The sequence below is a fragment of the Leptonychotes weddellii genome, chromosome 6, assembly GCF_054177405.1.
Source record: "Leptonychotes weddellii isolate Sample4059 chromosome 6, ASM5417740v2, whole genome shotgun sequence".
Lineage (NCBI taxonomy): Eukaryota > Metazoa > Chordata > Mammalia > Carnivora > Phocidae > Leptonychotes > Leptonychotes weddellii.
The window spans coordinates 95,768,953-95,783,937 of record NC_138374.1 but is presented as its reverse complement, the minus strand read 5'-3'; the positions used below and the strand labels follow the sequence as shown (position 1 = coordinate 95,783,937).

Sequence of the window (14,985 nt, the reverse complement as noted above, 5' to 3'; positions counted from 1 at the left end):
TGTCTAACAATAAGGGGATAGTTAATCAATCTATGATATACATTTACCTAACAGATTACTATGAATCTATTAAAATTGAAAACAAGGTAACATAATTTATGCTGTAATAAGCTGAGTTAAGAATATAAAATAATATTACTCTTTTATGTAATCCTGAAAACCCTACAAAAACTCTGACCCCCAATATCCAGTAAACTAAACTGAAACACACATCAAAGTTCTAAATTGAATGTGTTTGAAAAGTAGAATAATAGTAATGTTTTTTTCTTTTTCTTCTGTACTGTGTTTTTCAGATAAATTTTTTTAAAGGAATAATCCGTGTAATATGCAAGCAACTGGTACGTTAAGAAAAATGTAGTATAGTAAGTGTGTACGGCATATATAATTAAGAGTTCTGGGGCGCCTGAGTGGTTCAGTGGGTTAATCATCTGCCTTTGGCTCAGGTCATGATCCCAGGGTCCTGGGATTGAGTCCCACATCAGGCTCCCTGCTCAGCAGGGAGCCTGCTTCTTCCTCTCCCTCTGCCTGCCACTCCCCCTGTGCATGCTCTCTCTCTCTCTCAAATAAATCTTAAAAAAAGAGTTCTGAGGGAAAAACACAAAGTTAGGTGCATGATATTCATAACTACATAAACAAATGTATCTAAATGGATGGAAATGCCTCCTGCATGCAAGCGGGTGCAGCCACTCTGGAAAACCATATGGTGGTTCCTCAAAAAGTTGAAAATAGAGCTACCCTATGACCCAGCAATTGCATTACTGGGTATTTACCCCAAAGATACAAATGTAGTGATCCGAAGGGGCACCTGCACCCCAATGTTTATAGCAGCAATGTCCACAATAGCCAAACTATGGAAAGAGCCTAGATGTCCATCAACAGTGAATGGATAACAAAGAAGTGGTACACACACACACACAGGAATATTATGCAGCCATCAAAAAATGAAATCTTGCCATTTGCAACGACGTGGATCGAACTAGAGGGTATTATACTAAGCGAAATAAGTCAATCAGAGAAAAACAAGTATCATATGATCTCACTGATATGAGGAATTGAGAAACAAGACAGAGGATCATAGGGGAAAGGAGGGAAAAATGAAACTAGACGAAACCAGAGAGGAAGACAAACCATAAGAGACTCTTAATCTCAGGAAACAAACTAAGGGTTGCTGGAGTGAGGGGGTGGGAGGGATGGGGTGACTGGGTGATAGACACTGGGGAGGGTATGTGCTATGGTGAGAGCTGTGAATTGTGTAAGACTGCTGAATCACAGACCTGTACCTCTGAAACAAATAACACAGTATATGTTAATTAAAAAAAATGCCTCTTGCTTCATCCCACTCCAGTCATCTCACACAACTGTTACTAGAGAATTCTTTAAAAACATATAACTGAGTATGGTGGTCCCCTAGGTACGTCCTTTAGTTGCTCCCCAGCATCTAAAGGACAAGGTCTGGACTCCTGAACACGGATACGGATCCCCATTCAGGGTCCTGTCTGTTTCTCTCACATCACTTCCATCCACCAACTCCAGCTCATCTGCTGCCATGTAAGCAAACTGAGCCACTTATCATTTCTCAAATTTTAGATGTTTTATGTTACCCTCCCTTTGGCTGGAACAGCTTTCTTTTTTTTGTCTAGTTACAGTCCTAATCTTCCTTCGAAGTTCCACTCCAATGCCACCTCGACCACAGGGACATCCCTGACTACCCTCAACAGAGAAGTGCACTCCTCCTTCTGCACCTCTAGCATACCCCATAAATAGCTCTACAGCAAATACAACACAGCACACTGACTTCTGTCTCCACGTCTATCTTCCAGACTATCTACAGTGATTTCTCATCATAGGGCTCATTCCATGTTTTATTTTTGTATCCTGAGATCCTAGAACTGTTCTAAGTATCAAACATTTGCTGATTAAATGGGGAACAAACATACCTCTACTGGTCTCACCCAAGCCAAAGAACAAGGGATAGCCTGAGCTGGAAGCTTTGTGTAGCAGCACCTGCAAGAGATGATCAAATACACAAATATGTAATCATATTTTTAAATGCATTTTATGGAATCTCTAATCCGTTCTTGATTTGAGCTATTCACACCACTTGAGAGTATTTTATTCATGGATTTTTAAGTTAATGTCTTACACTTTGAAGCAATCTAAGAAGTAAAATCTTTAGACATAATAATCTTTGAAAACCATGCAATTAAAATAGAGGTAGGAACAAACCAACTCTCATGCTATATAAATGCAACTCTTAGCATGACCCAAAAAATCATTTTCTTAATTAAGAGACTGGAATTTAGTCTCATGGTCCATTCAGATTCATAATCATGTGAAAGAAGACATAAGAGACTATAATCTCCCTGTGAAACTAAGGAACCGTATGCCAAGTCCATTTGCACTAAGAACAAAGAGGGAAGGATGGAGTGAGGAAGGCAAGAGAAAAGGAAGAGTGATCCTAACTCCACGTGGCTTCAACGCAAGGATTCAAAACTTAAGAATAATTTAATAAGATTTGTTAACTCACTTGAGAAACCTCAGGGAGGACTTCTGAACAGTTCCAATATTTCCAAAGTCTGGGTAGAATACTTCAACTTCCTGCTTCCCAAGGACTCGATGGATAATGACCCGATACCACCACTTATCCTCAGAAATCCTTACACAACAGAGATGTCCTGGTTGGATGAAATACTCTGGCATGGAGTACCGATCAGAAACCAGCAGATTAGAATAGCAGCGCCTACAGAATTCCATAATAGAGGGAATCACATAGGGGAAGAAAATACCGAGATCATTTTTACTGATGTATCAAGGGCAAGAAAGTCTTGGCAAAAAGGAAAAGAATCCCCACTGTTTCTGATTTGTAAATGCTTATTACTATTATTTTCCTCTTTCTTATCCAAATCCCTTCTCTTCATCAACAAACTTCTTCAAATAGAAAGTCATACATTCATTTAAGCTCATACTCTCTAAACAAAATGTAATCCAACTTTATTCCTCAGCATTTCCTAAAATGGGCATTTTTAAGACATCAGTGGCCTGTTAATTCTCTGCAGCATGACCCTGACCCCGTCCTCTTTCAATCTCTATCCTAGTTTCCAAGACACTATTTTCTCCTAATTCTTCCCTGTCAATAATTGTTCCTATACTGGCTCTGTAATTGCCTTAAACGTCTGGGTTCTCTGGGCTCCTCTTTTTAGGAAGTATACAATAATAAAAGCTCAGGCTTTGGAGCCAATGACATGGGCTCAAATCCTGACTCCATCATTTACTAGCCATGTATCTTTGTCTTTCTGTGCTTCAGTTTACTTGTTGCGCATGGAGAGGATAATAAAACCTTAGTTCAAATATGTGAATGTTTGGCACAGAGTCCAAATACAGTAGGCACTCCTTAACTATTAATATTCTTGCTGTACACAGTACCATCTCCCCCATTTTCATGTCTTATACCACTATGGATAAACTGGTGATTCTCCACCTGGATCTTTAGATGCTGAATCGCTTCTGAACTTTGAAAATTTATTTTCAGCTATACAGAAAAGATGCTAGTTGTCCCCCAATTCTCATTCTCTCTTCTTCCCCTAGTAAGAGAATCCAAATTTTGCCTGAGTATATAGCCATTCAGATTTCCCAGGCTCCCTTGCATCTGGATGTGAATACTAAGCTCTGGGCAATGAGATGTGAGAAAAAGTAGAGTGTGCATGATTAGGATGGTAAATTTTATGTGTATTCTATCACAAAAAAAAAGTCAAGTATAGGGGGGTGGGGGGATCGGTTAGCCTGGTGATGGGTATTAAAGAGGGCACGTACAGCATGGAGCGCTGGGTTATACACAAACAATGAATCATGGAACACTACATCAAAAACTAACGATGTAATGTATGGTGATTAACATAATAAAATTTAAAAAAATGGAAAAAAAATAAGAAAATAAATACGAGTACATTTCTCTGGGGGTGGGGGGGGGAGTCAAGTACAGAAATTCCAGCTCTTGTCTTTCAAGAAAATGGCATGCCTCCAACCTCCTACCTTCTTCTCTTTCTCCTTCCCACTGGCTGGAATGAGGAGCTGCTGGGTGTGGTGGCGAGCTACCTCCTGGACCATGAAGATGGGGGCAACACACTGTCTGCAACAGCAAGACAAGAAACACTTGCATCCCCAACACCATGGAGCTACCCTATTAGTCTGTAGTGTTTATATATGGACTACTAGGGGAAGAAGAAATCAACTTTTATCTTCTTTATGCTACTATGGCTAAGTTATGTCTTTGTAACAGTGGCTAAACCTAATCCTAACTAATATTGTCCACTCAACATTGTCAATTCCCTATACCTCATCGTCACCTTAGAGGCACCAGGTGCAAACTTCTAACCCCAGCTCAAACCTACCCAATCTCTAAAGTCAACACAGGTTTCCTATTCTCCCTTTCTCCCTTATCCTTCCCAAACCCATGCTTGTCACCAAAACCTGACAACTGTACTTTCCCAAATTCTCTCCAATTTCTCTCTCCCTTTCCACTCTCATGCTCTTACCAAGACTAGCATAGTAATGGATGCTCTCCTGTTCACTCCACCCACCTTCTGCACTGAAACCAGAGTTATCCTGAAATACAAACCTGCTGATGCCCCTACTTTCTAAAAACCTTCAGAGGCTCCTCGTTGTCCACAGAAGAAGTCAGAATTCCTTCCCATGGTGTTCATACTCCAGCTCTTCCCTAGTATTCCAGTTTCACATTCAGTCACTGTCCACCCAAGCTCACGCAGTGGTGACCTCACTGCCCTATTTGTTGCTCCCAGAGCACAGCGCTACTCCCGTCGTTAATGCTAATGCTGGCCTCAGTGCCCGTGACTGGACCTGCACATTCACACTCACACCTTGACTGGCAAATTCTTACTAGTTTTTTAAGCCGAGCTCAAGTACCCCCTTTGTGAAGCTCTCTTCCATCTTGCCCAGGCAGAATGACCACCTCATGCAATACCCCACATATCCCCTATCTTCCCAGATAATCGTGGTGTTGACAAAGGAAAGACCATGTCTGTCTTCTCCTTGTACTCCTCATGCCTCAACATCCCAAGCACACAGCAGATATGGTATTGATAACAACAGTAGCCAACTTTTGTGCTAGACTCCATTCTAAGTACTTTAATCGTCACAACTCTGTGAGGCAGGTACTATTAGTATCCCTACTTTGGAGATAAGGAGACTAGGCCTATAAAGTAAGGAAGATCACAAATCCAGTAAGTGTGCTTTAAAACATGTACTAAATCTTACAGGCATCCTGGAATGGAATATATAGGATATGTATATGATATATGATAATATTTTTACTAAGTGATTATTATGTGACTTACATTATGCCAAGTGTTCTTGGGTGAGAGAGGAGTGGAGTATATAATGTGGTAAAATTAGATTAAAAAATGGAATGCTCTTGGAGAAGTATGTAATAAATTATTCTTATATGTGACACCTATGTAAAAACCAGACACTGTTGTTCATGAATAAATCTTAAGTGACTGCAAATGTACACATTTTTCATGGTGTTTACTAAGAAAGGGCATCATTTTTCAGCAGAGAAAAGAGATTAGAGTAGTAGTAGTTGAGTGAAATAGTGATTTGCCCTTTTCACTGTGTTAACACTTGCAACGATGGTATAAAAGCAAGGGGCCTTAGCCAAATCAAGACAGTGGCACCAAACTTTACTAGCCATCATTTATATATCACTGTCACACACTCACAATTAAAAGAAAAAAGAAAAAAAAGCCAATGTCACTTGATAAAGTAATAAAAATTAAGTTTATTAAATATCAACCACTGAGTGACCATCTTTTCAATATTCCGTGTGACAAAAATGGAAGTACTATACACATAAAACACTTCTCAAGTTGTCTTAAGGAAAAGCACTATGCACTTGAGTTGTGAATTGAACTAGCTGCTTTTTTTGTGGAACATTTTTACTTGGAAAATGAACTAGCCATTGTTCTCATGGAACACCGTTTTTGCTCAAAAGGACCGTTATCAAACTATGTTTATTCAGACTTAGGTTTCTGACACACATTTTCTCAAAAATGAGATGAGCATGTCACTTCAAGGAAAACACTGACAGTATTTGTCATCACGGATAAAATTTAAGGCTTTCAAGTGAAAATTAGGATTTTGGAAATGTTGCATCTACCACCATGAGCTTGACAGCTCCCTAATACGTAATACTTTTCTGATGAGATCAGTGGTGATATTAATAAATGTGGAAGATCTACATAACTCAGTAAACCAGTGTTTTCCAAAATACCACTGCATGATGTTTTAAAATTATTAATGGGGGTAAGAGATCCTTTCAGGGCCAGTTGTATTGAGTCCACACTTAGAAGGGCCTTACGCTTGCTTTAATGTTCTGCTATTGCTGTCCTGAAATTCTTAATGATTTTTAAACTCAGCACTTTGCATTTTAATTTTGCACTGGAGCCTGCAATTGCATAACCAGTCCTGGGTTCATTCAAAGTGCAAAGGAAGGGCGCCGGGGTGGCTCAGTCGTTAAGCGTCTGCCTTCGGCTCAGGTCTTAATCAGGGTCCTGGGATCGAGCCCCACATCGGGCTCCCTGCTCAGCGGGAAGCCTGCTTCTCCCTCTCCCACTCCCCCTGCTTGTGTTCCTGCTCTCGCTGTCTGTCTCTGTCAAATAAATAAATAAAATCTTTAAAAAAAAAAAAAACAAAAAACAAAGTGCAAAGGAAGACCAATGGACTTTAACACAGTAGGGTATGAAAAGTTCAAATTCCACACTGCAACTAATTTTTAAAAAATCACCACTTGCCAAGTTTGGAATGTTCAAAAATTTTCTGAAAATATCAAAGATCCACAATTTTCTGAAAAGGCTATTAAAATACTCTTTTTCCCAAGTATGTATCTGTGTGAGGCCAGATGTTTTCATATACTTCAACCAAAACAATATACCTCAAGAGATTAAAGACAAAAGCAGATATTAAAATCAAACTTTCTTCTATTAAGACAGATATTAAAGAGATCTGCAAAAATGCAGAACAATGCCAATATTGTAATTTCTGGAAAAGTTATTTTTCACAGAACTATGTTATTTATATTCACACAAATGGACTTACCATTATTTTTAAACAAAAAAAAATTTAAATGTTAGTTTTAATTTCTAAGATAAATATCAATAAACAAAAGTTTTCCAGTCCTTAATTTTTAAAAGCCCTAAAGCCAAAATGTTGAGAACTTATGATTTAGAATGAGATACATGAAAAATACACTGAAAACAATAGGCTCCTACCGCATCTCAATCATCATGTCTTCAAGTAACTCGGATGAATCCCTGCTATAGATTCGGATGTAGAATTGACTAGGAGAGATGATATACTCCACAAAGACCCCCACAAGGGTACTGGTATCTAATGGTGGCAGTCTGCATAATTTCTTGTCCCGTACAGCATCTGGTGGGATATCATGATTGGCCACTGCCAGGTTGAGCTGTGACTTGTTAAATTCTACTTGCTACAAGTTAAAAAAGAAAAGAAACCACTATAAAACTTTGAGTGGCATTTCAAACTATGACATTTCTCAAAGTATATTTCATGGGTCATCTTTATCAGAATCACCTGAGAAATTATAAAAATGAAGCTTCTTAGGCATTAGCCAGGACTTACTGATCCAGAATACCTGGAAGTGGGGCTTCCAGTTATGCACTTAAAAAATTCCCTAGGTGGGCACCTGGGTGGCTCAGTCGGTTAAGCGTCTGCCTTAGGCTCAGGTCATGATCCCAGGGTGTTGGGATCGACTCCCGAGTCTGGCTCCCTGCTCCTCGGGGAGCCTGCTTCTCCCTCTCCCTCTGCCTGCCACTCCCCCTGCTTGTGCTTTCTATCAAATAAATAAAATCTTTTAAAAAAATTCCCTAGGTGATCCTTACCTACATTAATATATGAAAACGACTGCCTTATGATATTAAGAGTATGTTATACAGCTACCCCATACAAAATTGCAAATATGGTACTTAAAATATTCAAGCTGAGCCAAGATAGACTGTCATCCCACCCAACTCTATCAACAAAGGTAACTTTAAAGAATGCATTAAATTTCACACTAGTCTTCCAACCAAAAATAGGGTTTCTCAAACACTCTTATTCTAAAATATCTTATTTTCCTTTAGGCCTTTCTCTTATCCTCTAGAAAATATGCAGTAGGCTTTCCAAACAAAATGTTTTCCTTCCATGAAAGAAGCCAGGTATAGATGGTAGAAGAAAAGAAGAGTAAGCAATTAATTCCTTAACAACAACAAAATAAATAACAGAAGAGGAGAGCACAAAAAAGGAGAACTGTGTGGACATATAATGAAAAAGAAAAAAGGAAAAGCACCCTATAGTTGAGGACAGGTGCAGGGCAATCTGCAGCAGTTGTTGAGACATAAAGTGAAAAAAAAGCTCCTCAATTCTTCCCTCTGAAGCCCTCGAGGGTTTTCCAGCCTACATTTTAAAAAACATGGACCAAGTATTGGCTATAACCTCTTGCAAAAGCTGGCAAATCTTCAAAGCCATCTGAAAACTTTAAAATGAGATCTGAATGAAATCAGTTATACAAAAGATTGAAAACCAGAATAAATGCTGCATAAGGTGACTTCAGACCAAAGCTTTGCTCTAAGAAATCATGTATCTAGAAATAAGACTTTTCTAAAATAGAATTTTGGTTTGAAGAAATATTCATTCAGTTACTTTTCATAATGCTGAATCTCCAGCATACAAAGTCGTTAAACCTTACCAGCTGTAAACCTTACCAGCTTTACCACCAGATTAGGCTTCTTGCAAATCTTCTGTTCTGGCTCCTTATGGTTTTTAGGACAATCCCAGGCAGTCTCCTCGACAGCAGCAGTAGACAGTGAATTTCTAGGGGGACTGGAGACATAAGCTTTGACTTCTATTTTCTTATCCGATTGAACTAAACATGAATTTCTGACTGATGAAATATCTCCATCTGAAATGATCAATAGAGTAGCCTGTGGATAGCTATTACAATAATTTGTATAACTTATTAAGCACATTCTATGGGCCAGGCACTGGGAAAATAATGATAAATGAGAGACATGAACCCTTTGCAGACCTTTCAGTATAGAGAGATAAAAGGAAGTTCTAGAAGAGAACAAATCTTTATTTATGTTGGCAAGGGAGAGGGTAAGTCTGGTAAGGTTTCTTGAACTTTGACTAAAGGTTTTATTTTTCAACATCCTGACTTCAATTTATTTTTTGTTCAACTTTAGCAGTGAAAGTGCACTGTTGCTTAATGTACAATGTATGTGACTACTTAATATTCCATAATACAGTGCCTTAATTTTTAGGGAATTACCAAATCAATTACATATTTTGTTCAAATTACATGTGTATGATGATTATAAGAGGTTGCCACATTAAAACAGACTCCAGATAGACCTAAAGCCATAGTGGCTCCTAAAGAAAAACTAATAAAAGTGCACAAAGATGTAGGTATCTACATCTGTATCTTTCATAACGATAAAAAATAAATACACTCTACATGTCTGTCAATAGGAGACTGAGTAAATGAATGTAGTCACATAAAAGAATTATATGTAGTTAAAAAGGATGAAATAAACTTATTTATGCTGATCTAGAACATCCATAATATGTGAAGTATAAAAAGCAAGAACATACACATTTTTTTTAAGATTTTTTTTTTATTTATTCATGAGAGACAGAGAGAGAGAGAGGCAGAGGCAGAGGGAGAAGCAGGATCCCCGCGGAGCAGGGAGCCCGATGCGGCACTTGATCCCAGAATCCTGGGATCATGACCTGAGCCGAAGGCAGAAGCTTAACCGACTGAGCCAACCAGGCGTCCCAAGAACATACACATTTATATAATACTGTTTTGTGCAAGAAAATTATACATATGATAAATAACTATGTTATATATAAAAGGTCCAAAAAAGACCCATTAAAACAATTACTAGTTACCATTCTACATTGCTGGAATTGTTTAATAAGTAAATGTTTTATAAGTTTTTAAAAATCTAACAATGCTTACATATATGTTGAAAAAAAATCTGGAAGACTAAAAATTCTAACAGCATTTTTGGGGGAACTAAAATGATGGTAATTGTTCACTTCCAACTTTCTACTCATCTGTGATATTTTCCAAAATGAACATGAGTTATTTTAATAATCAGAAAAATCAGCAAAGATACATTTACATTTTGGACAAAAAATTGCTATCCATCGAAACCACTTGTAAAAGCTTATAAAAATATAGGGGTGCTTGGGTGGCTCAGTCGTTGGGCATCTGTCTTCAGCTCAGGTCATGATCCCAGGGTCCTGGGATCGAGCCCCGCATCAAGCTACCTGCTCTGTGGGAGGCCTGATTCTCCCTCTCCCATTCTCCCTGCTTGGGTTCCTTCTCTCACTGTCTCTCTGTCAAATAAATAAATAAAATCTTAAAAAAAAAAAAAAGCTTATAAAAATATAAATACAGTTGACCCTTGAATAATGCAGGGGTTAGAGACATCACCCCCCCATGCCGTCAAAAATCTGCATATAACTTTTGATTCCCCAAAAACTTTACTAATAGCCTACTGCTGACCAAAAGCCTTATTGTAACATAAACAGTTGGTTAACATATATTTTGTATGTCATATATATCATATACTGTATTCTTATAATAAAGCTGAAGAAAAAATGTTAAAAAAAATTATAAGGAAGAGAAATTACATTTACAGTACTATACTGATTTTACCAAAAATAATCCATATATAAGTGGACCTATCCAGTTCAAACCCATGTTGTTCAAGGGTCAACTGAACTATATTATACTATAATTTAGCATGACCATTGAGGGAACGGAGGAAAAAGTACATGGAATCTCTCTGCATTTGTTTGTAATAACTGTATATAAATATATAATACCCTCAATAAAAATTTCAAAAGAAAAAAAACCTAAGTCAAAAGAAAAACACAAAAAACAAACAAAAATCAAGTGCCCTAAATGCAATGTGGTATCCTGGAGTGGATCCAGAAATAGAACAATTATGGGAAAAATGGTAAAACCAAAATAAAATCTAGAGTTTCATTAATAGTAATATATCAGTTAATTTCTTAGTTTTGATATATGTATCATGGTAATATAAGATGTTAATATTAGGGGATATGGATGAGGGCATATGAGAATTCATTAATATCTCTGCAACTTTTCTATAAACCTAAAATTATCCCCAAATAAAAAGTTTGTTTAAAAATAAATACAAGTGCTAGGTCCCAATACACACCCATTTATTCCGAATATCCATGTATTTCTAAAAAGCTTTAATGCACAACCAGAGTTAACAACCACTGATCTGGTGCTTCCCCATCAGATCACTATTTTAGAAAATTTATTTCTTCAGAGTTATCCAAATATCTGGATAATGAAGAAAGTATATTTTAAAAATTCAGATGGTCTTTGGGGCGACTGGGTGGCTCAGGTGGTTAAGCATCCGACTCTTCGTTTCTGCTCAGGTCATGATCTCAGGGTTGTAGGATCAAGCCCTAAGTCAGGCTCTGTGCTCAGCTCAGAGTCTGCCTTCTCTCCCGCCCTCCCTCTACCCCCCCCCACACTGGCGCACTCTGTCTCTCCCTCTTTCTCTCTCTAAAATAAATAAATAAATCCTAAAAAATAATTTAGATGGTCTTCATTAATGATACAGGTTAGTCTTACTACAACAAATATCACCAAAAAGAATGGTCATCATATCAAAGTGTTTTCAAGGCTAATGTGTAATCTGTTTGATGTGGTTACAATAAAGAATATTATGTAAGCAATGCTTTATTTTTCCTTGTCCTTTCAGGGACAAATAATAATCACGTTTGCATCTTCCAGAACACTCCAGACCCATCCCCACTTTAGCTATAGACAATTCACTTGGGCACCCACTATGCAGAACACTCCAAGAACCCCCAGCCCACACTCACTTCAGCTCCAGTTGTACCTCCAGGACATACTGTGCATGGAGAGCACCAGAATCCTCTACTCTGTACCCACTTCAGCTCCAGCCATCACACCAGAGTGGTCCTAAAGCAAGTGCCCTGGGACATCCAGCCTGCACCCACTAAAGCTCCAGCCAACCAACCAAAGCTGCCAGACACATACAGTCTATACAGGGGCTGTTCCTACACAAGGCAATTCCTTCAAGTCTAGGAGAAGTAGTTTTCCACCTAATTCATAGAAACAAACACAGAGAGTCAAACAAAATGAGGAGACAGAGAAATATGCCCCATATGAAAGAATAAGACAAAACCTCAAAAAAGAACTAAACCAAATGGAAATAAACAACCTATCTGATAAAGAGTTTGAGATAATAATCATAAAGATGCTCACTTGACTTCCAGAGAAGAGTGCATGAACTCAGAGAAACTTCAACAAAGAGATAGATAATATTAAAAAGAACCAATCAAAGCTGAAGAATACAATAACTGAAATGCAAAATACAGTAGAGGGAATCAACAGCAGATCAGAAGGTACAGAAGAATGAATCAGCGATCTAGAAAACAGGGTAATGGAAAGCACCCATGCTGAACAGAAAAAATATTTTTTCAGATGAGGGTAAGTTAAGGGATCTCTGAGACAATATCAGGCATTCTAACATTCACACTACAGGGGGTCCCAATGAGAGGGAGAGAGAGAAGAGGGCAGAAAAATAACTTGAAAAAATAATAGCTGAAAACTTCTCTGACCTGGGTAAGAAAACAGACATCCAAGTCCAGGAATCACAAAAATCCCAAACAAGATGAATCCAAGGAGGTCCACACCAAGATACAAATTAGTTAAAATGTCAAAAATTAAAGGTAGAGAATCTAAAAATCAGCAAGAGAAAAGCAACATGTTACATACAAGGAAACCCGATAGGAGTATCAGCTGTGATGGGAATGGCATGATATATTCAGAGTGATGAAAGGAAAAAACCCTATAACCAAGAATACCCAGCAAAGTTATCATTCGGAATTTAAGAAGAAATAGTTTCCCAAGCAAACAAAAGTTAAAGGAGTTCATCACCACTATAGGAGACTTATGAGAAATGTTAAAGGGACTACTTTAAGTGGAAAAGAAGAGGCCATAATTAGAAAAAAAATTATGAAAAGAAAAAATTTCATGAGTAAAAGCAAACGTATAGTAAAGGTAGTAAATCAATCTCTTATAAAACTAATATAAAAGGTTAAAAGACAAACATAGTAAAATCAGTATCTAAAAAATTAGTTAAGGGCCAGGAAATAAAAAGATATGAAATATGACACTATATACACAAAACTTGGAAGGGGGGGTAGTAAAAATTTTGTGTTTTTAGAATGTGTTCAAACTTCAGCAACCACGAACTTAAAATATAAAATAGACTGCTACATACATAGGATATTATATATGAACCTCATGGTAACCACAAAAACCTATAATAGATACGCAAAAAAAAGAGAACGGAATCCAGGCATAACACTAAAGAAAATATCGAATCACAAAGATAAAGCAAGAGAAGAAAGGAACAGAGAAGAACCATAAAAAGAACCAGAAAACAATTAACAAAATGGCATTAAATATATACTTATCAATAATTACTTTAAATGTAAATGCAGTAAAAGCTCCAGTCAAACGGCATAGGGTAACTGAATGGATTAAAAAAAAAAAAAAAAAAAAAAACCCAAGACATCTATATGCTGCCTTACAAGAGACTCACTTCACCTAAAGACACATGCATACTGAAAGTAAAGGACTGGAAAAATATATGCCATGCAAATGGAAGCAAAAAAAAAAAAGCCAAGGTAGCAATATGACAGACAAAGTAGACTTTAAAACAAAAACTGTAACAAGAGACAAAGGCACTATATAATGATAAAGAGATCAATTCAACAAGAAAATATAACCCTTGTAAACATCTATGCACCCAACATAGGAACACCTGTATACATTAAGCAAATATTAGAAGACATAAAGGGAGAAATAGTAGGGGATTTGAACACCCACTTACATGAATGAACAGATCACTCAAACAGAAAATAAGCAATAGCTTTGAACAACACATTAGACCAGATAGACTTAACAAATATTTACATAACATTCCATCCAAAAACAGAATACATATTCTTTTCAAGTTCTTTTCATTCCCCAGGATAGATCAAGCCAAAAACAAGACTCAGTAAATTTAAGAAAACTGAAACCATATCAAGCATCTTTTCCAAACACAACAGTATGAAGCTAGAAATCAATTACAAGACAAAACTGCAAAAAACACAAACAGGTGGATGCTAAACAACATGCTATTAAACAACCAATGAATCAATGAAGAAATCAAAAAGGAAATGAAAAAAATACATGGAAACAAATGAAAATGAAAACACAATGATCCAAAACCTTTGTGATGCAGCAAAAGCAGTTCTAAGAGGGAAGTTTATAAGGATACAGCCTTACCTCAAGAAAAAAGAAAAATCTCAAATAAACAATTTAAACTTACATTTAACGGAGCTAGAAAAAGAACAAATCCCAAAGTTAGGAGGAGAAAGGAAATAAAGGTGAGAATAGAAATAAATGAAATGGAGATTAAAAAGCAATAGACCTAAATGTGAGACAGGAGTCCATCAAAATCCTTGAGGAGAACACAGGCAGCAACCTCTTCGACCTCAGCTGCAGCAACTTCTTCCTAGCAACATCACCAAAGGCAAGGGAAGCAAGGGCAAAAATGAACTATTGGGACTTCATCAAGATAAAAAGCTTTTGCACAGCAAAGGAAACAGTCAACAAAACCAAAAGACAACGGACAAAATGGGAGAAGATATTTGCAAATGACATATCAAATAAAGGCCTAGTATCCAAAATCTATAAAGAACTTATCAATCTCAACACCCAAAGAACAAATAATCCACTCAAGATATGGGCAAAAGACATGAACAGACATTTTTCCAAAGAAGACATCCAAATGGCCAACAGACACATGAAAAAGTGCTCAACATCGCTGGGCATCA

At 37.3% G+C, this 14,985-nt stretch overlaps 1 protein-coding gene across 3 annotated transcripts in view; it reads right to left on the bottom strand.

Moving 5' to 3' along the window:
- TDRD5 (tudor domain containing 5) overlaps window positions 1-14,985 on the bottom strand; it is a 94,330-nt gene that overhangs the window by 38,314 nt on the left and 41,031 nt on the right. For all 3 annotated transcript variants that reach the window (XM_081824696.1, XM_081824697.1, XM_081824698.1), the window contains 4 exons: window positions 8,762-8,974; window positions 7,284-7,497; window positions 2,528-2,740; window positions 1,938-2,004 (listed from right to left, as the gene is read on the bottom strand). In XM_081824696.1, coding sequence (XP_081680822.1) covers window positions 1,938-2,004; window positions 2,528-2,740; window positions 7,284-7,497; window positions 8,762-8,974 — 707 coding nt within the window. The remainder of the gene's footprint in view (window positions 1-1,937; window positions 2,005-2,527; window positions 2,741-7,283; window positions 7,498-8,761; window positions 8,975-14,985) is intronic.